Source organism: Lithobates pipiens, unplaced genomic scaffold (genome assembly GCF_037356315.1).
Source record: "Lithobates pipiens isolate NorthernLeopardFrog02 unplaced genomic scaffold, aLitPip1_a1.2 Scaffold_13, whole genome shotgun sequence".
Lineage (NCBI taxonomy): Eukaryota > Metazoa > Chordata > Amphibia > Anura > Ranidae > Lithobates > Lithobates pipiens.
In genome coordinates this window covers 514,807,229-514,829,603 of record NW_027507718.1, presented here as the reverse complement: position 1 = coordinate 514,829,603, position 22,375 = coordinate 514,807,229, and the positions used below count along the sequence as shown (strand labels likewise).

The 22,375-nt window shown below is 44.5% G+C and overlaps 1 protein-coding gene across 2 annotated transcripts in view; it reads left to right on the top strand.

The window, feature by feature from the left end:
- Positions 1 to 22,375, top strand: part of EXOC6B (exocyst complex component 6B) — a 440,636-nt gene that overhangs the window by 321,422 nt on the left and 96,839 nt on the right. For both annotated transcript variants that reach the window (XM_077478074.1, XM_077478073.1), the window contains 2 exons: positions 11,922 to 12,063; positions 17,508 to 17,581. In XM_077478074.1, coding sequence (XP_077334200.1) covers positions 11,922 to 12,063; positions 17,508 to 17,581 — 216 coding nt within the window. The remainder of the gene's footprint in view (positions 1 to 11,921; positions 12,064 to 17,507; positions 17,582 to 22,375) is intronic.

Below are 22,375 nucleotides of genomic sequence, written 5' to 3'. Positions count from 1 at the left end.
TAATGGACCAATAAGGCTGCCGAGAAAGGGGTGGGGTAGCTGTGTGGCAAGAGGGTAAGGGTCAAATTTGACTATTTGGAGGAAGTGTCAACATTTTTCCTAAATCCTGTATCTCCAGATTTGCTGAATATCTTGACGTGCAGTTTTCAGTGAACATAGCATGTTTATGTATTTTTCTCTCAAATGTTTAAATTATTCAAGGCTAAAATGCCTTTCTTAGAGAAAATTCTTCTCTAAACTACTTCTAATATGATCATATAATCCCTACTTCAGGCGAGGACAGGACAGTCTGAACACTGACCCCTTCGTGTCATCAGAGGTTAAATAATTAATGTGGAGACCTTTACTCACCAAAGGGAGCCTTGGGCCATTTTTTTGTCATGAAAGTTTTTTTCTTTTGAGCATTTTTCTTACTCTTTAGTTATCCATTCCAGCAAAAATGGTAAGTGCCTAGTCACTAAAGAATAAGCCCATATAATTGTTTTTTTTTTTTTTTTTTATTAAATTTGATCCACCTCGTTCTGGGATTGTCCACCCCAAGGGTTATAGTCCTTGTGAACCATCTAAAGGATTGTGGGATCCACCCTACTTACAAGCCAGAGGTTGCCTACATGGATGCCCTTATCCATTGGTGTAATTTCACCACAAGCCATGACTACTCATCAGATGTATGTCCTTTTTGACACCAAGCATTCCAAGCATTCTAGTAAGCCTCCATACAGTCGGTGGTGGATATTTTGCCTGTATTTTCCTCACATCTATCTCTACTTTTGATGCCATGAGGATTTTTTCTATTTGTCTGAACTGTTCACACGTTCAGTTTCTTCTCTTGTGGTCTCTACGTTCATTCTTAATTAATTTCTTGTATATATTTTTTATCACATTTGTGTATTCATTTAATCATGTTATTCCATATGTGTTGCTTTAAGTGTTCAAGATTCACATGATCACTATATGGTCCCATGTAATCTTGTGACGGGTCTCATTAGCGCTGCACATTTATTTGTTACTTTCTGGATTCCCCCATCAATTTGGTAATCAAGTGATTTTTCTTTCCTGCAACCACAGAATGGAGGAAAGAAAACCGCACTGTCTATGGCTTGCCCTAATGTAGACCTAATATCTGTGTCCTTAGATTTTTTTTGGACACCCCACACTGCTCCAATCATAATAAACTGTTATATTTTCTCCTCCAGAAGAAAAAATATGTGTAGCGCTTCAATATTACTAAATATAATCAACATAAAATAAACATAAAATAATTAATGTGTAATCAACATAAATTGTAGAGTAATACAAAAATTCATATAGTTAATAATTTGAGAAAAAGAGTCCATAAGATGGGCACCAATTTCACAATGGAGCTGATATAGAGATGACTGAACCGTCATAAAACAAAAACAGGTCACTGGGCAGGTATATTCATGTAGGCCAGCTTGTCTGTAAACGTCAAAAGAAGGTAGATAAATACTTCTTACCAGCTCTGTTGGACTCACAAAGTCATATGACAATTGAGTCTGAAAAGGCTTGAGGTCTCGCTCTGGGACCAGAGAGTATATGGAAGGAGGTCCGTTGGACTGGTGGAGGAACTTCAAACAGCTGTGTACTCAATGGCGTGTTTCACAAACTGGAACATCGAGGTGGTTTGGAATCCAGCTCAGACACGGTCCAATACTCCAATCGCCCCAAATGGGGAGAGAAATGTTTGAGGGTTTAAACCACACAGAAGGGAGAAAAGAAAAAAGAGCTCCACATGGTGCGGGTCAAATGATATAAAATGCGGATTTATTGAAGTCAAAAAGTTATAAATGACTTGGTGATCACAGAAATAAAATGAAGTAAAGTTAAAAGCAATGTAGGGTGCCAACTGGGCTAGCTGTTGGCACCCTACATTGCTTTTAACTTTACTTCATTTTATTTCTGTGATCACCAAGTCATTTATAACTTTTTGACTTCAATAAATCCGCATTTTATATCATTTGACCCGCACCATGTGGAGCTCTTTTTTCTTTTCTCCCTTCTGTGTGGTTTAAACCCTCAAACATTTCTCTCCCCATTTGGGGCGATTGGAGTATTGGACCGTGTCTGAGCTGGATTCCAAACTACCTCGATGTTCCAGTTTGTGAAACACGCCATTGAGTACACAGCTGTTTGAAGTTCCTCCACCAGTCCAACGGACCTCCTTCCATATACTCTCTGGTCCCAGAGCGAGACCTCAAGCCTTTTCAGACTCAATTGTCATATGACTTTGTGAGTCCAACAGAGCTGGTAAGAAGTATTTATCTACCTTCTTTTGACGTTTACAGACAAGCTGGCCTACATGAATATACCTGCCCAGTGACCTGTTTTTGTTTTATGACGGTTCAGTCATCTCTATATCAGCTCCATTGTGAAATTGGTGCCCATCTTATGGACTCTTTTTCTCAAATTATTAACTATATGAATTTTTGTATTACTCTACAATTTATGTTGATTACACATTAATTATTTTATGTTTATTTTATGTTGATTATATTTAGTAATATTGAAGCGCTACACATATTTTTTCTTCTGTATGCTGAACTTTGTTTGTTTTTAGTGTTAGCTGCTATCTTTGGCCATCGTGGCCGTCTTGTTACAGGTTTAACTTTAGCGCAATGTTTTCCCTTTTACTATATTTTCTCCTCCAACTGATCCTCATGCTTGCCCGACTGTAGGTTGAAGAAAGAAGTTGCTGGTGAGTCACATAACTGTCAACGGGCAGAAGGTGATGCTTTGGTAGAGCCATTGACTGGTTGACAGCAGACATTTGACACCTTATTTGTGCTCCGTTTTGGAACCTGCAACTAGACTAAACTCAGAACAGTGGCGGGCTCTGCGTTTAGTTTAAATTAGACATTCTTTGTGTGTGTGTGTGTGTGCCACTACTAGTGTTTTATTCAGTTTAGTTTATGTTCTCGAAGCTCCTGCGGGTGTATGCTCATGTCACATCTGCCTAGTAGTAAACTCAACATTTAGCAGAGAAGCGCATTAAATGTATTGGACTCCTAACTGTGAGACGACCCTGCTTTAAAAACCTTAAACCCCAGAATAGAGAACAGAGTAGAGTGCAAGTTGGTCAGTGAGAAGAATCCACCTTACATTGGTAGTCCTTAGGGAGAATGCTCCTTACATTGGTGATCAGTAGGGATGGGCCGAACACCCCCTGGTTCGGTTTGCACCAGAACACCTCGAACGGGCAAAAATTTCTAGCAAACATGCAGACCCTATTAAAGGAGACGAACATGAAATCAAAAGTCCTCATATTTGAAAGGCTTATATGCAAGTTATTGCCATTAAAAGTGTATAGGGACCCCGGGTACTGCCCTAGAGGACATGTATCAATGCAATTATTATTATTTTTTATTGTTTTTAAAGGAGCAGTGATTTTAATGATGCTTAAAATGAAACAATAAAAATGTAATATTCCTTTAAATATCGTGCCTGGGGGTCCCCTTGGTCTGCCTATAAAGTGGCGCATCTGCGCAATGTATAGAACATGCCGCAGCAATAATGACATTTCTAATGGAAAAAATTTTATTTAACCACTTCAGCCCCAGAAGGATTTACCTACTTCCTGACCAGCCCATTTTGCGCTATACAGCACTGTGTCCCTTTAACTGACAATTGCGCGATTTGTGCGACACTGAACCCAAACAAAATTTATTTTATTTTTTATTTTTTTATTTATTTTTAGTAAAGAAATTGTAAAAAACTGTCTATTGTGGTTTTAACTTTTATGACACTTTTTTTTGGTGAATGGGTAGAGGTACAATGTACTCGATACCCATTCACATAGGGCGGAAACCAGGGTCTGGGGGCCCCCTTGTTAAAGGGGGCTTCCAGATTCCGATAAGCCCTCTGCCCGAAGACCCCAATAACCCCCGACCAGGCAAGAGGTCCTTGTCCCCATCAACATTGGGACACCCTAAAGCACCCTCCCCATGTTGAGGGCAAGTGAACTGGTATGGTGCAGAAGGGGGGGGGGGGGCCCGCTTGCCAGGCTGCATGCTTGGATAAGGGTCTGGTATGCATCATGGGGAGGACCCCACACCTTTTTTTTTATTTTGGCATGGAGTTTCCCTTAAAATCTATACCAGACCCAAATGGCCTGGTGTAGATTTTTTTTTGGGGGGGGGGGGCATGCCTTTTTTTTTTCTTAATGCTGTCATAGGATTCCCCTTAACCACTTTGCTTCAGTACACTATTATATACTCTTCACTGCGTTATATACACTATACTGACTGCACTATATACACTATACTGACTGCACTATATACACTGCACTGCATTTTATTCACTATACTGACTTCACTATATACTCTGCCCTGCATTTATATACACTACTCTACACTGACTTATATATTTTACACTGACTGCACACACAATCCACTAAACTGCCTAATCGCTCTTCATTCATAACACTATACATGCCCACCGTATAAGCAGCTTTTAGTGTGGGGCGTGGACTTGACCCCCGAGCCATGATTGGCCAAAGGCACCCTGCCTTTGGCCAATCATGGCTCTCACAGCACATCGCGCTGTGATTTGGCCAAAGCATACAGGTCAGGTGCATGCTTTGGCCCACCAGCAGCCTTCAATGCACTGCAATCTCGCAGTGCATTATGGGACACGTTGCGGCGGGCGAATGTCCGGCGAGCACCCCATTAGTTCATTTGTTTTATGAACTTGTGTTTGACTCGAACATCAGGACTATCCCTAGTAATCAGTGGGAAGAATGCCCCTTCCATTGGTGGTCAGTGGGAAGAATGCCCCTTACATTGGTGATCCTTGGGACAAATGTTCCTTACATTGGTGGTCAGTAGGAGGAATATCCCTTACAGTGGTCAGGAGGAGGAATGTCCCTTACCCTTGGTGATCAGTGAAAAATATGCTCCTTACATTGGTGGCCAATGGTTAGTGGGAAGTATGTTCCTTTATATTGGTGATCAGTGGGACGAATGTCCCTTACTTTGGTGATCCTTGGGAAGAATGCTCCTTACATTGGTGGTTAATGGGAAGAAAGCCTCCATTATAAATATCGTAGCTGAAAAAGGAATTTGGTTAGTTATCAAAGAGTCAGAAATTGCTCAATGCTCAAGGAATGTAAGGCACATTATTTTCATTGATCTCCGATGTAAGGATACGCTGGAGGTCAATGGAAAGAATTCTCCTGACTTTGGTGTTCAGTGGGAAGAATGCTCCTTACGTTGGTTGTTAGTAGGAAGAAAGCCTCAATTAATAATATTGTAGCTAAAAATTAAATAGATCGGTGGCTAGTTAATTGCTCAATGTTCAAGGAACTCTTAACAATCTCTTGAGGAACCCTAAGGTTCCATGAAAACCTGGTTGAGCAAGGCCGCTCTAGCATTTACCAAACCAAAATATCACTTTTAAATGGTTTGACCCTTTTAAGTGTGTCCTCACAGTGCATCTGGTGTAAATTAACTGAAATGTCACACGGCTGTTAATTTCGTACTACAGCAAACTGTATATTAGTAGGAATGTTTAAAATTTTAAAAGGTCAGCTACATGGATAATTTATGGCTGGTGGTAGTAATTAGGTACTTGGCAGTCCTTATTGTCTTGTGGGTGTTCTTCTCCCTGGATGTTCCATGTTACAACAGAACAGAAGGAAGTCCCAATAGTACTCACTTGTTCCACTTCTCATCCAATTAAAATTAGCATTTCATCTCCCTGATTCAAAGTATGCCCTCTGCTCCTCCTTTTTTTTTTGTTACAAAAAGTACACCTTTTTGTATTTTTGTATCCTTATGAACTCATCCAATGACAGGCCAACCACGGTCAGACTTTAAGTAATCTTTGATCACCGACGCTCAGACTGAAATGGATGCAGTGTGTGGCCAGCATTTTTACAGATGGATTTTTCGTTGAAATTTTATTGAAAATTCGACTTTTTATGAGCCAGATTGTGCTAACGGGGCTAGAATGTTTGCCGATTTAGCAGGAATCGGCTGAAATTCGAGCCATCTATGGCAAGTCTGATTTGCCTTACTAGTTGTTATCTTGCGACTATAAAATTAGTCTCTGTGTTATAGAGAATATGGTAGAGGGAAGGTGTAATGTACCAGGAGAAACTGGGAGGGCTGACACCACTCATTCTAAAAAAATAGGGGTGCCATTAATTTAACAAAGCGGGCTGCTGTGCTCATGCAAATGTCGGCTGCAGAGAAATCGCAATAGTGTAAACCTAACCTAAAGCCTAACTTCGTACAAAACTGGTCCAAATTAACAATTTTATTTACCAGCAGATGTGTCGCTGTCGGCGCTGTATAAACTGTATGTAGCACCAGCTATATACAGTATACAGCGCTGTGTTGCAGCACCAGCATATGGAATTGCTGTTCTCAAAAACACTCAGTTTTACTGAGTGCTGCCCAGCCATTCTAAGATGCCTTGTATTTTTATGAATGAATACACGGATTGCTCTGGGTGAAGTGACATCATCTGCCCCCCTCAGTTTGGTTTGCATGTAAATATGAAAACAATTTACAGATATGTTAAATAAAAAAATGAGTTCATATGTTAAATACTATTATAACAGGTATTAAAGTGGATATAAATGTCTAAATACCTCCGCTCCAATGATCCAACATTCCCAAGATCCCTTTCTGGTGCCGGCATCTTCTCCCTAGCATCTGGCAGATTCTCGGTCTTTGGCAGTCTTGAGTGATTGGCACATTGTTGATAATGTACCCTGAGCTACACATGTCTCCATGTCTCTGGATGCTTCTAAGACCCCTTTCACACTGATATGTTTTTCAGGCGCTTTCGGGCTAAAAATAGCACCTGAAAAACGACTCCCCTGCAGTCTGTGTGAAAGCTGGAGGGCTTTCACACAGAGGCAACGCGCTGGCAGGACATTAAAAAAAAAAAAAAACTCTTGCAAGCAGCATCTTTTGGAGTGGTTTAGAAACGGTGTATACACCGCTCCTGCCCATTGAACTGAATGGGCACCGTTGCCGAACCGCTGCAGCAGCGCTTTGCGAGTCATTTTTGGCCACAAGCTGGGGTTAAAAGTGCCTGAAAACTCCTGTAAAAATTACAGTAAAGCACAGACGCCCCAGTGTGAAAGGGGCCTAAGTCCTGGAGACATAGCCTGTCTCTGGTTGCTTCCAAATCCCGGAGACATAGTCTGTCTGTGGAGGCTTCCAAGTCCCAGTGACATAGCTTGTCTCTGGGTGCTTTGAAGGCCCAGGGACATAGCCTGTCTCCGGATGCTTCCAAGTGCCCGAGGCATAGCCTGCCTCTGGATGCTTCCAAGTGCCCGAGGCATAGCCTGCCTCTGGATGCTTCCAAGTTCCCGAGGCATAGCCTGCCTCTGGATGCTTCCAAGAGCCCGAGGCATAGCCTGCCTCTGGATGCTTCCAAGCGCCCGAGGCATAGCCTGCCTCTGGATGCTTCCAAGCGCCCGAGGCATAGCCTGCCTCTGGATGCTTCCAAGCGCCCGAGGCATAGCCTGCCTCTGGATGCTTCCAAGCGCCCGAGGCATAGCCTGCCTCTGGATGCTTCCAAGCGCCCGAGGCATAGCCTGCCTCTGGATGCTTCCAAGCGCCCGAGGCATAGGAATGCTTCCAAGCGCCCGAGGCATAGCCTGCCTTTGGATGCTTCCAATGTTCCTGAGGCATAGCCTGTCGCATGTCTTTTCTGTAAAAAAAAGCTTTCCAGTTTGCAATTTAACGCCTTAGTTCCACGTTAACATGTAATACAAATATCAGAATACAATATTTTTCCATATAGTTGGACTTTTACTGATACAAAGTATGTTACTGAAGCAACACATTGTGGTACTGTGCAACAGCACATTGGGACACTCCTTGCAGTTGTATTGATCATTCCAGGAAAGACAATGTTGCATCAGAAAAGTGATTCTGAAAATTATAGTTGTATGAGAAATAGGATAAAAATAAGAGTTTCCCTTTAAAGCCGAGTAGAGAGCCTAATGAGAATGTGCTGAGTGCAGGAATCCATAGCAGTCACATTTCAGTTTACTGAAGTTAGATCAGTTTCCTTTGCGTGTTCCAATTCTCCGACGGCTGATTAATACAGAAGGATCAAATGTTACTTCCAGCCTGCTTTGTGTTGGAAAAATTTTTCTTTTATGCCTTTGTAAGCTTAGTTAGGGTCGTGTGGACTTAGAAAAAAAAAGGTGGGGGGGTGTCCTGTTGTATCACCGGAAGACAAATCAAAAGAGTATTGTTATGCTGGCCATAAACAGATATTTAAACTTGCCATCCTTTCCATCCAATCACTTTGTAGTTCTATTGTAGATGGAAAGCCACAGTCTACTTTTGTCTGATAATTTTATACAATTTATAACAGATTTAATCGGAACCAGTCATAGCTGGGCATATGCGAGCGTCTGAATAACCCATCCTAAAGTGAATCTGTGCTCTGCCCATCTGCTTGAATTGAACATTGGGACAATTCTCAGAAAATCCTTAAGCCCCTGTACACACGGTTGGAGATTCCGACGGAATGTGTCCTATTGGACCATTTTGTCGGATAATCTGTGTGTGGTCTCCATCGGACTGTTTCCGTCTGAGTATCCGACGGACCAAGTTTTCCAACTTGTCCGTAAAATTTTCCGACAAAATGATCCGATCGGACATACGCCGATCTTGTGTAGCCTACTCCGACGGACAAAGTGCCACGCATGCTCAGATCAAATTCCTAGACCAAAGCTATTGGCTACTAGCCTGAACGTAGTCCCGTCGTAACGAAATAACGTCATCACGTTATGTACAATCGGATTTTCCGACAACTTTGTCCGACCGTGTGTATGCAACAGTTTCGGACAAAATCCGTCGGTCAAAATCCAACGGATTTGGTTGTCAGAATGTCCGACCATGTGTACAAGGGCTAATAGGTGGTATCTGACCCCATATAGATTGGCAAAAATATTACTCTCCATATCGCCATTATGTTGGAGGTGCAATGAATCTTCAGGTAACCTATACAATACACTATGGGCCGTCAAAAGTTTAACAAGTTTCTGGAACACCATCTCCTCTTTTGTAGCAGACCTCACGGGCTTGTTAATAGATTTGACATCAGAAATGGCCTTACTAGGAATAAATCTGGATAGATACCCACTATGTTTTACAATGATAGTAACACTCTGTTAGCGACGAGGCTAACCATCACAAGCATGTGGAAATCTACAGAAACTCCTGACTTGTCAAGGGTGGTCGCTAGAATAAACACTCAAGCCCAATATGAGCTTCTTCTAGCTCAGAAAAACTTGGTTAATAATTTCATAAGAAACTGGCAAGAATGCTTAAAAATCAAAGAGCCTCTAACTATTTAAAAGGTTGTGACGTATACCGTATTTATCGGCGTATAACATGCACCCGAAGTTTAGGAGGAAATTTTAAGGAAAAAAACTTTTAACATTTAAATGCCCATTTAATGCAGCCTTATCGGTGTCCATCTGCAGCCTTATCGGTGTCCATCTGCAGCCTTATCGGTGTCCATCTGCAGCCTTATCGGTGTCCATCTGCAGCCTTATCGGTGTCCATCTGCAGCCTTATCGGTGTCCATCTGCAGCCTTATCGGTGTCCATCTGCAGCCTTATCGGTGTCCATCTGCAGCCTTATCGGTGTCCATCTGCAGCCTTATCGGTGTCCATCTGCAGCCTTATCGGTGTCCATCTGCAGCCTTATCGGTGTCCATCTGCAGCCTTATCGGTGTCCATCTGCAGCCTTATCGGTGTCCATTTGCAGCCTTATCGGTGTCCATTTGCAGCCTTATCGGTGTCCATTTGCAGCCTTATCGGTGTCCATTTGCAGCCTTATCGGTGTCCATTTGCAGCCTTATCGGTGCCCAGTGCCTTTGCAGCATTGCTAGTCTTTTTGCAGCATTGCCCTGATTTAAAATTGGCGCCGAACTGAGTGGAGCCGAGATACACAAAGCTGAGTGTACTTCGGCTAGACTCGGCTCTGCTCACAGTCCCGCCCATCTCCACTGATTGAGAGAGGAGCGAGCACCACCGACATACAGAAAGCCGAGTGTACTTCGGCTAGACTCGGATCTTCACACAGTCATGGGCAGGACTGCGAGAGGAGCTGAGACTAGCCAAAGTAAACTCGGCTTTCTGTATGTCGGCGGTGCTCGCTCCTCTCTCAATCAGTGGAGATGGGCGGGACTGCGAGAGGAGCCGAGTCTAGCCGAAGTACTCATCTTTGTGTATCTTGGCTCCGCTCGCTCCTTTCCTCACAATCCGCGGGGATCGGCGTATAACACGCACCCACAATTTCCCCCTGATTTTAAGGGGGAAAACGTGCGTGTTATACGCCGATAAATACGGTAATTAACCACTTGCCAACAACTGCACGCCGATATACCTCGGCACAATGACAGTGGTGTGCAAATGGGCATACCTGTACGTCCCCTTTAAGAGGCGGGGATAGCAGGTGCATACACCATGACCGTGCCCACATAGAGTCCACAGGTCTCCCAGTGATCGCGTCCCGGAGTCTCAGAACGGGGAGATGCCTATGTAAACAAGGCATTTACCTGTTCTGGGATGTGTCGTGACAGATCACTGCTCTCTGTCAGTGATCGCTGTCATGTGACTAGTAGCCCATCCCCCCACAGTTAGAATCACTCCCTAGGACACACTTAACCCCTTCATCGCCCCCTAGTGGTTAAACCCTTCACTGCCAGTGTCATTTACACAGTAATCAATGCATTTTTATAGCATTGATCGCTGTATAAATGGTCCCAAAATAGTGTCAAAAGTGTCCGCCATAATGTCGCAGTCCAGATAAAAAAAATCGCAGATTGCCGCGATTACTTAAAAAAAAAATGCACAAAAAAATAGCAAAAAGTAAAAAATATAGCATTTTTTTTTTTTTTTTTTTCAAAATTGTCGCTCTATTTTTGTTTATAGCACAAAAAATAAAAACCGCAGAGGTGATCAAATACCACCAAAAGAGAACTCTAAAAAAAGGGCATCAATTTTGTTTGGGTGCAACGTCGCACGACCGTGCAATTGTCAGTTAAAGCGCCGCAGTGCCGAAGCGAAAAAAGTGCTCTGGTCAGGAAGGGGGTAAAATCTTCCGAGGATGAAGCGGTTGATACCAGGTTGGATACTACTGATTTATTCTTATTGTACCCATCGCCCTTATAAAGAGTGGAATTGACTGACATCCCTTCTGGCTCCAGATCCTGCTTGCTGTTTTACTACGCTCATCTCCGGCTCCCTGATGTTTGGCTTGTCTGACTATCCGCTATGTTTTTGACTACGTTTGCTCTGTTTATTTTTAAACAAGTGTGATTTAACTGTACTTCTGTCTGATTTCATGGTTTCTTACAGCTGTTGACATAAAAAATAAAAAATCTGAGGTGGTTGGTTTTATGGGATTTAGCTGGGCCCGGTAGGATGGAGAGAAGGAACACCTTAGGGAAAAGGGGAGACTGCTCATACATTTTATAAACCTCAAAAATTTGTGTCCAAAAAGGGTAAACCCGGTCGAACTCCCACCAAACGTGAAGGTAGGTTCCTCTTCCTCTGTAACAGCACCAACAGGTCTCAGGAGTGTTGGGGAAGATGCTGTTAATAGTGGCTGGATCCCTATACCATCTAATGAGCAGTTTGTAGTTCTTCTCCTGGGTGAAGCTGGAGATCGAAGACTTATGGGTAAATGTCAAGGAGGTCTGCCATTCTCCTGTAGAGATCTCCGTCTCCAGGTCTCTGGATCACTTGTGTGTAAAAGTGGGTAGGGTGTTGTGTGTGTCTGGTAGAAAGGATCTCCTTGTAAATGTAGATATGCAATTTAAACCTGCATATTTAGGTTCTTGCATAAACCAAAAATGTAAATGGTGTCCTTTAGCGATCTGATCGTTTCAGTAATCACTGTGTCCTCTTTGTGTTTCAGGGTAAAGTAGCACAGACGGCGTGCATGTCGGCCTGCAAACACCTCTCCACGTCTCTGACCCAGTTGCTCCTGGAGGCTGAGGTCAAGCAGATCACTATGGGAGCCTTGCAGCAATTCAACCTGGATGTGAAAGAGTGTGAGAGTAAGTGGCTTCATATTCCCAATTTTAGATAAAATACCCTACGTCAACTGCGTGATGAAACCCACACAAGCATAAGGAGAACATGCAGACAGTGCCTGGACCAGAACTATAAGGCAGAAGCCTTATCTCTTCTGGGAAGCCTGTCCACAAGGTCTAGGAGTGTCTATGGGAATGTTTGACCATTCTTCCAGAAGAGCATTTGTGAGGTCAGGCACTAATGTTGGGTGAGAAGGCCTGGCTCTGTTCTAATTCAGCCTGTGCTGCTGCCCACTTTACGGTTCGATATGCATCCATAAGAAATTGAGTGCAAATTGCACTGCAAAGAATTGCATGCGATTTGAGCAGAAATGCAGTGCTATTCCTGCCCGAATCGTATGTGGTTTCCTGCACTGCTCCTATCTGAACTTATACTTGTGATAGTGATTTTGATCCTGCGTTCGCACAGGAGCAGTGCGGCTGGTACAGTGGGATGAGGTCCAGTGGATGGTTGGAACTGCTGGAGGCTGGGAGGGAGATCCACTGGAGATGTGGAGAACAAAGCTCTGGGAGAGGCAGGAGAAGCTCAAGCCCATAACCTGTCATGCAGGGAGGATTCCCACACCGCTCCTGTGTGAAGCCAGGTTCAAAATCATGACAAGCCTGGGGCTCACACATGACGGGTTCCACCATCACCATTTCCAGATCCGAACATTGGACATCTACGGCTTGGGCTCCTGCCTCTCCCATGGCTTTAGTCACCACATCTCCAGTGGCTCTCTTCCCCTGGCCTCACAGTAAGGACTACGGGGACTCTGCACCATCACATGGATGGCGCTCACCAATCAGAAGTCGCGTAGCAAGTACTGTCAGCTTCTGTCAGGAGAGGAGAGAGAGCTGTGAGGATTCCAAATCCCCGGACCGGTGAATCGGCTTTTCGGCGTCAAACAGAAGGGGGGGATCATGGCAATCTGGTACAGCGGGATGGGCTCCAGTGGGTGGTTGAAACCGCTGGAGGCTGGGAGGGAGATCCACTGGAGATGTGGGGAACAAAGACATGGGAGAGGAAAGGAGAAGCTCAAGCCCATAACTTGTCATGCAGGGAGGTTTTCCAAACACAACTCCTCTGTGGAGTCAGGTTGAAAATCATGACAAGCCTGGGGCTCACACAGGAGGGGTGCGGGAAGCTGCATGCGATTCAGACAGGAATCGCATGCAATTCTTTTGCTGTGCGATTTGTGCTCATTAATTTTGTATGGAATCAAGTGGCACCACAAAATATTGATACTCGGCATTGGTGAGTACTCATACTCGCAGGTTAAAAAAAGGGGGGGGGGGGGTATTGGTGCATCCCTAGTTTTTTTTTTTTTGCGTTTATTAAAACTATAGATATTTTCTGTACAAGGAGCATTTTTTTTTTTATTTTTATTTTTTTTTACCTTCTTCGAGTATAAGCTCTAATGAGCAGAGCTCTCTATACAATACATTCCTAATGTATTGTAATTGTACTGTCTGCCCTTATATTGTAAACTATTGGCACTATATACATCCTGTATAATATTAATAATAATAATATAACCTTTTAAATTTAGCGACAGGGTTACATTAAAGCATGATTTAATGGTCATCAGGTCTAGCATTTGTGGGATGGGGGCCAACTGCAGCATGTGCAGCGAGGTGGATTGCAGTGCATATGGGGCCCCCTTCTTATATTTACTCGGGGGCCCCTCATATTTTCCACCTTCTATGTATATTATGACCATTTGTTGGAGGTCTGTCGGTAGAGGAATCTCCGACGACACTGGAGGGATCTCGGGGGGACCTGCCACGGTGGGATTAAGCGCCTCCAATTAGATGCTTGTAAAAATGTTAGTCCGGGCCCGAGACACTAAAGAGCAGGTGCCGACAACCTGACCAGCAGGGGACCTGACCTCTGCCACCCAGCCAAGACCTGCGCTGCCACCTTCATCCCAGGGAGGATGACGGATTGCTGTCCATCCATCACTGTCAGGCATGCAGGCAGCTCTGAATAGGAGCCCCGGATAAAACGCTGATTTCTTTTCCTGTGGGAAGCGGCAGGTTTTGTTGTTTGGCAGCTTCTGTCTTGTAATCTACTTGTTTAAAGATTTACAGACTGCAGCCTTGCTGGAAAAGGGGGGTCATTAAAGGGGAAGTCCATCTATTATGTGGACGGTGAAAGGGGCCAGTGGCTCATTGAGTCCAGCTGTAAGATGCCTTCGGATGTCCTCTGACCATTTCTGCCAGGGAGCAGCTGACTGACTGAGAAAGAGAAGCAGATTGCTGTGTATGGTCCTATCAGTGTGTACGTCTCATGAAAGTCTACACTGGAGCAGCCATAGGTATCCATCTCATATGTAGATTCGGCTTCCTAAATAGTAGTGATGTCTGATAAGTGCGTCATATAAACAAATGCCACTTGTTTCCACTAAAATAAAATACTTCTCATCCTTTTTGCCCTTTGTTGCATCACAGTGATCTCCTGCTTCCACTTTGCAGCCGTTTCCTGTCTACGTGCACACCAGAGATGGCTGCATTGCATTTATCAGGGTTGGTTTCCTGATGGCGACAACAGCCGACCATGTCTGTGTTCCGAAACAGCCACTAGTAAGACTCCATTGTGAAAGGGCGGCGGGCCAGCCACAAAAATGGGGGACAGGGACACGGCACTATCACCCTGTAACAGGTAGTGCCTGAACAAGGGCCTTCATGGCGGGATCACCAGGTATTTTTTTAATAAAAGCTGCAGATTTAGTGATTGGCTTTACATCTATTTTAAAGTGGTTGTAAACCTCAGACATGAAACAAACAAAGCATATCCCTCTATAGTGTGTACTAAGTGTCATTTCTGCCCCCTCCTTTCTCTGCTATCATTATGAATCACTTCTGACAAGTTTTCCTGACAGGAAGAGAAAAAACGTGACAGAGGAGGGAGCTCCAGCACACAGCCTTTGATTGACAGCCTCAGCTCGGTTCCTGTATGAAGGGGGGGTCAGTTCCCCTTATATTCCCTTCCACTCCCCCCCTCCATCTTCACTTCCCCTCCTTCCTCTCCCTTGCCCTCCATCTCCCTTTCCCCACTTCCCTTTCCCCACTTCCCTTTCCCCACTTCCCTTTCCCCACTTCCCTTTCCCCACTTCCCTTTCCCCACTTCCCTTCCCCTTCCCCTCCATCGCCCCTTCCCCTCCATCGCCCCTTCCCCTCCATCGCCCCTTCCCTTCCCCTCCATCGCCCCTCCCCTCCATCGACCCCTCCCCTCCATCGACCCCTCCCCTCCCTTCCATCCCCCCTTCCCCTCCCCTCCATCCCCCCTTCCCCTCCCCTCCATCTCTCCTTCCCTCCATCTCCCCTCCCCATCCCCTCCCCCCTTACATTTCCCCTCCCCCTCACCTCCCCTCCCCCTGAATTGATGAATTAGAGCCAGGCCTTCTCACCCAACATCAGTGCCTGACCTCACAAATGCACTTCTGGAAGAATGGTCAAACATTCCCATAGACACACTCCTAAACCTTGTGGACGGTCTTCCCAGAAGAGTTGAAGCTGTTATAGCTGCAAAGGGTGGGCTAACTCAATATTGAACCCTACAGACTAAGACGTTCATGTAAAGGCAGGCGCCCCAATACTTTTGACAATATAGTGTGTGTGTGTGTGTGTGTGTGTGTGTGTGTGTGTGTGTGTGTGTGTGTGTGTGTATATATATATATATATATATATATATATATATATATATATATATATATTTATTATGTGTGTGTGTGTGTATAGCTGGATAGTGCTGAAATATTTTGCAGCACTTTACAATATGTGTGGAGCTATTAATATAAATCCCACAAAAGAAGCTCCTAGGGACAGTCAGGCTGGGGGAGGAAAGCGACTAGGTCAGTGGTTCTCAACCCTGTCCTCAGGCCCCACTAACAACCCAGGTTTTATGTATTACCTTGGGGAGATGCAGACTAGAATACTGCAATCACTGAGCAGCAAATGATATCACCTGTAATGTATTTCAGTTATCTTGCAAACCTGGCCTGTTAGTGGGCCCTGAGAACAGGAGTTGAGAATCACTGGGCTAGGTGATGCTGGACATCCTCCAGCCATGACATGAGGTGGTCTCTATATGACTTGCTGCAGCTTAATGCCCATTGTGAGAAGCTCACAGTGTGCAGTGAAATCAGAGTAAGTGCAGCACAGGGGAGGAACCGGTACAATTGTGCAATACTGATGGAAAGGCTGGAGTTCAGCTTTAAAGATAGTTTTGGGGATGCACTCTACGATTACCGTTGGAGACCTTTTTGGTTCCTTTTGTATCTGTCGGGACAGTTGCTATTTGTGCCAAGATTGAAAGGCGTGCTAATGCGCCACATATACGAGTCTCATTGATTTGTACAGTACATTGCGATGTAGACATTTCCTCTCCGTGTATGAATCCGACACCTGTGTACACTTCCCATCCATTGTCCTTGCCTCATCAGAGCTTCAGGAACCAATTGAATTGAGGGTTCAGGCGTAGAGCCGAGGAACTAGGCCTTTTTACCCAACTCGGCGCCGCCAATCAAACAGCAGCACTAATTCTCGCTGTGTTTACAGACGCTAAGAAGTGACTCCTAAACCCGACAAAAATGCGCGTCTGTGCCGCCTCGCCCGGCGGACGCCGTCGAGTTTCTCACCCGTGGAATGTGATGAGAAGGTGGCACGGTGCTGGGTCTCAGAGGACATCACACTGTACTATGCATAGAGTTGCCCCCCTTTTATCCCCACTGCCCATAATATTACAGCAGAGTACCATGTAATCCTCTTAGAGAGACTCCCAGTCCCTCCAGTCAATAGGGCCACTGAGCGCGGGAGCCGGCACCTAAAACAGATAATAGAAATATATGTTCCCCCCGACGCTTTACACAGTTATTTATTATTGATAAGCACTCAAGGGTTGAGGTGACAGGCATGAAATCACTAAATTCTTTCAGCGACCTGCGATATACAAAGGTTTCCGAAAGCAAAAAAGGAACTTTTTATTGTGAAAAGATGGCAAGAAAATGGAGACGAAAAACAAAAACTTTTTAAAAAAAAAACTAAATTTTTTTTCTCCCTTTATCCTTCGATCGCAGACAATGCCACCCCCACCTCCAGCCATCTCCTTTTTTTTTTTTCTTCTTTCCATCGAGTTGTTGTTCCATTGACCAAACAAATAGCACGTAACTCGAGTTGGTCCATGGGAATAGATTTCGGGTTGAGTTAGTACAGTTTTTTTCGCTGTCAGGACGCTGGAATTAATGGCGTTTTGATGACACAAATTTTGAAGAGCAGACAAAGAGCGTGAAGGCCTGGAGACATGGCTCCTTAGAAGCTCGTTCCTCCTCTCCCCCAGCCTCCCTTGTCCTCGCTGTCATCCGTCTGCCAATCTTCCTGTCCATGGTTGTTTAAAAGCGCTTTTCATGGCCTTTTCTTTCCCACAGGTTTTGCCAAATCCGGACCAGTGCCTGGGTTCCAAGGGGACACACTGCAATTGGCCTTCATCGACTTAAGACAAGTAAGCCTTTGTTGTTTTGTGTTTTGTTTCTCTTTTAAGATGTGTGACTGAGGGCCCGTAAGGTCTCAAGGATAGAGAGGGAAGATGGTGAGAAGGAATGGGGAGGAGGGGGGGGGGGGTCCTGAAATAAGACTCGAGGGGATTAAACGCCGGAGACCTGGTTCTTGCCTTTTAGGCCTGTCAGCTTGGCTCTTCAGCCTTTGCAGTGATGGATACGGAGGAAACTGACGCTGTTGTGCAACACCTTTCTTTTTATATAAAAAAAAAAAAAAAAAAAGCAAGGATGACCTTTTGCATGCTACAACATGTATATGACTTTTACCCGGGCATTGGGTTATTTTGTGCGCTTCTAAGGCTTAGGGAGCGGGGGAACATAGAACTGGAATCTCAGGGCTGCCAAAACTTACGGCAGAGAATTGGAAGAGGCTTGTAAGGCCTTTCGATTGTACACGGCTACTACAAGCTCTGTACGCGGCAAGCAGAGGAGCGACGACAGGGCGTGCATAACGTAGTAGAAACTCTCTACAACTTGAAATCTTAAAGACAGCCAAAGCTCATTGGAGTTCATTCTGCACTTCTGTGGCCCATTTTCAGCAGACAGTAGGCTCTCTGCATAGCCCCACGCTGAGGCAGGTGCTGGTCCAGGCATGTGGGCGGATACCGACCGCATGGTCGTGATCTTTCTTGAGCCTGGACCAGCACACAACTCAGCCTCTCAGTGGGCCACTGAGAGCCTGATCCAGTCGCTACTGCCCCCTCCACAGCCCAATGCTACAGTGAGCATGAGGGGGGGGGGGGGGGGGCAGAGCAGGGAGCCGAGGATTGAAATTTACCAGCTCTCTGTACCAGTAGTATTGTTCATGGATTATCTTGCTTGGTAACCTATGGAGGAATGTTACTTGTCAGGTGAACTTGTAGCCATATACAACATAGGTATCTCAGGTGTGTTCTAGTCGGCACTTTCAGGTTTTATGGTGCAGAATGCCTCCCTCTCTCTTCCCCAGGCCTAGAGAAGTGAGGAGCACATTGATGGGAAAACAGTGACCAGCCATTGTAGATACTGTCTCTGGCTTGCTATTTGTTAGTGGTGATGTCCTTTATACTAATGACCCAATGCTCAGGAAGCAGTAGGCAAGGTCAAAGCCGGTAATGGGGAAAAGGGTCAGTTGCAGGGGAGACCACAGGCAAAACTGGTGATTGGTCATTTAGTCAGTCCAGTCATATGGCCAGTGACCAATGAGTGCTTGGCATTGAAAGCAATTTGCTGCTGTACAGCCTTGGCACTATGTGTTGACTTTAAGTGTTGGCCCTTTAAAGTGATACTAAAGGTTCGTATAGTATAAAAAGTGTTATACTTGCCTCCTCTGTGCAAGGGTTTTGCAGAGAGTGGCCCCGATCCTCCTCTTCTGTGGCCCCAGAGCGACCCTTCTGGCTTCTCCTTGCATCGGGTGCCCCCCCCATGTAGAGCAGCATTCCATGGGGGCACTTGTGCGGGCACACGAGTCCTGCTGCTGTGTCCATTGACAATGGATTTCATTGACGGTTGCTCCTGCTGCTATCAATCTATCCAACGAGGACTTGAGACAGCGCCTTTGTGACGCTGGAAAGATCGGGTTCAGGTACGTAAAAGGGGAGGCTCTAGGGTGCTGCTGCCCCCCCTTAATGCATTAAGATGAAAAACACTGAGACTTTACAACCCCTTTAAACCAGCTGGAGAGGCATCAGAATACGAGGATCACATAAGCTACATGCACCAGGAACCGGAGGGGAGGGTGCTGTTAGCTAGTTCACATTTTCATTGTGAACTAGCCCTTTTAAGAGACCCTACCACCAACTCCCTTGTCAACAGCTGGAGGTAAAAGCACCGAAAAATCAAGTATTTTCAATGCCTACATGCAGTGTTTTTGCTTTCAATAAATGTTCTTTTTTTAATTCCTTTGCAATGTGCCTTTTGAACTTGCTAGCAAATTTTACGTATTTAGGAAGAGTCGATTGCCTAGTACAGCCCCCTCCCTCCATGTCTGTAGAGGAAATTGTAAATTCTGTATATAACTGTCTTCTGTTTTGTATGTATTGCACACTGCCCTCATTGTGCACACGGCACTAATAATGTTTTCATTACATGTTTGCTTCCTTTCGAGTCCTGATTAGAAATTAGCCTTCCTATGTTACGCCCCATAAAAGTGCCATTGTAACATTATTGTGATACCTACGTAATCATGTATAAATAAAATAAAAAAAGAACTTCAATTGCGTCAAATAAACAGAACAGTTATTTGGAAAGATGCGGAGTGTATCTCTTGCATCTGTTCCCTACTGCAGTAGTTATTCATTTTTGAACCGCTAATAAATAAATATAAGGATAGGCGTTGCCTATTTAACATTTCTGGAACAATGTCAAAGCCTAATTAAAAAAAGTCTAAATGACTGTCGCTGCTGGCCCAGCTCCTTCACCCCTCGCTCATCTCCTTGCATAATCTTTAATGTAACATCCTGGGGAGAAACTACTATAATGCCCTGTACACACAGTTGGAAATTCCGATGGAAAAAGTCTGATTGGATTATGTTGTCGGAAAATACGATCGTGTGTGGGCTTCATCTGACTTTTTCTGTCAGATTTTCCGACGCACAAAGTTTGAATGCTGGATCTAAAATTTTTCCGACAACAAAATCCGATCGCATAAATTCCGACGGACAAAGTGCCAGGCATGCTCAGAATAAACTAAGAGACGAAAGCTATTGGCTACTGGCCCGTTTATAGACTTGACGTATGTGATGTACGTCACCTCGTTCAGAACGCTCTGATTTTTTGTATGCAACACAAGTTTTGGAAAAAATCAGCCCGATTTTGTCGTCGGAATGTCCGACCGCGTGTATAGGGCATAAGAGTGTCACTTGATTGACAGCTCTTAGTCTGCTGGGGCTGCCGACATGACATCCAAAATAGCATCGCCAGCAGCAGTCTCTGGGCTTTTGGATGTCTACACAAGGGAGGATTTTACAGGTAAATATCAAACATAAAATATGTTAAATTCACATCTAATCTTATGGGGGAAGATTGCTGGTGACGGGGTCTCTTTATTATAACGCACATTCATGTGTGATATACTTCACGTTAACGCACATGCAGTAGATGTGAATGTGACCTTTGTGCTTGTTTGCCGTCTTAGCCCTTGTACACACAGTCGGACATTCCGACAACAAAATCCGTCTGATTTTTTCCGACGGATTTTGTCCTAAACCAGTGTTGCATACACGTGGTCGAACAAAGTTGTCGGAAAATCCGATCGTTCAGAACGTGATGACGTTCCTTGGTTACGACGGGACTACCTTCAGGCTAGTAGCCAATAGCTTTGGTCTCGTAATTTGATCTGAGCATATGTGGCACTTTGTCCAATCGGAATTCTCTACAATTGGACAAAGTCCGATCGGATTATGTTGTCGGAAAATTTTATATCCAGCTCTCAAACTTTGTTGGTCGGACATTCCGATGGAAAAAAGTCTGATGGAGCCCACACACAGTCGGATTATCCGACAACACGGTCCGATCGGATATTTTCCGTCTGAATTTCCAACGGTGTGTACAAGGGCTAAGAGTGGTGGTGGGTGGGTGGGTAGTAAACCCTGCAGTACAGCCTCACTTTATCTCCCCCCCCCAACTGCTTACCCCCTTTAGCTACAGAAGCTACCTGGGGTATATACATGCTGCAGTCAGAATTATACCCCCTGACGCTTTTGGTGGGCATAGCGCCTGCAGAAAGTGACCCATTAAAGTGAATGGGGCTGCTGTGCAAGCACCCTACTTAACCACATGCAGTGTGGCGGGGTACTAGGGGGATTACAGCAGGCAGTGAGGTGGTGTTGTATCACCTCCGAATACAGTCAAATACTCTCTGAAGAGCAATTTGATTGTGGAACGCTTTTCAGAGAGCACTATATATATATGTATATGTAAATGAGCCTTTTGTGATCTTATGATACTATTAGACAATGCTAGGTATTGCTACCTGTGCACTATTGTCTGGGAATTGTTAGGCATATTCAATATGTAGTGGCTTCCCTTATGTCTTGTGGCACCCAGGCAGCTAGACAATACCCCCAGCAGGTAAAAGTCCTGCTTTTTTTTATTTATTTTTTTATGTTACAGTATGTGTATTTTTAATTATTGATTAAAATATTTTCAAACGTTACATTTAAATTAAATTTTTTAAATATTAAAAATAATAATTTTAATTTGTATTTCTTTTTTTTTTTTTTTTTTTACTGCTCATCTAGAGTTGTGGCACAGTGGGGTTGATTTACAAAAGTCAAATAGACACTGCACTTTGCAGGAGCTCCATAGCTTAATAATTGAGGTGAACCTTCACTTTGCAAAGAATACCCAATCACATGCTAGGAAAAAAAAAAAAAAACACTGCATTCATGCATGCAAATGATTGGGTGATAGAAGTCAGCAGACCTTCTCCTCATTTACTAAGCTCTGGAGCAACTGCACTTTCATGCAATGTGCACCTTCTATTTGCCTTTAGTAAATTCACCCCCAGTGACGGGTGGGGAAGAACCCTCATCCAGAGCATGCAGCCTGCAGGGGGTATTTTGCTGAGGCTTCTGTCTGGGGGACCCGGCTCAGGCCCCCAGTGTTATGAATCCCGAACTCTCACTCTTTTTATTATGTATGAACTGTACAGTGACCTCCGTTTTTATGAACGCCGCCAGCTGAGAACCATCAAACCATCTAATGATCTCATTCATTGTGTTTTATTTGTTTGACTTTCTTCTAATCTATAAACCACA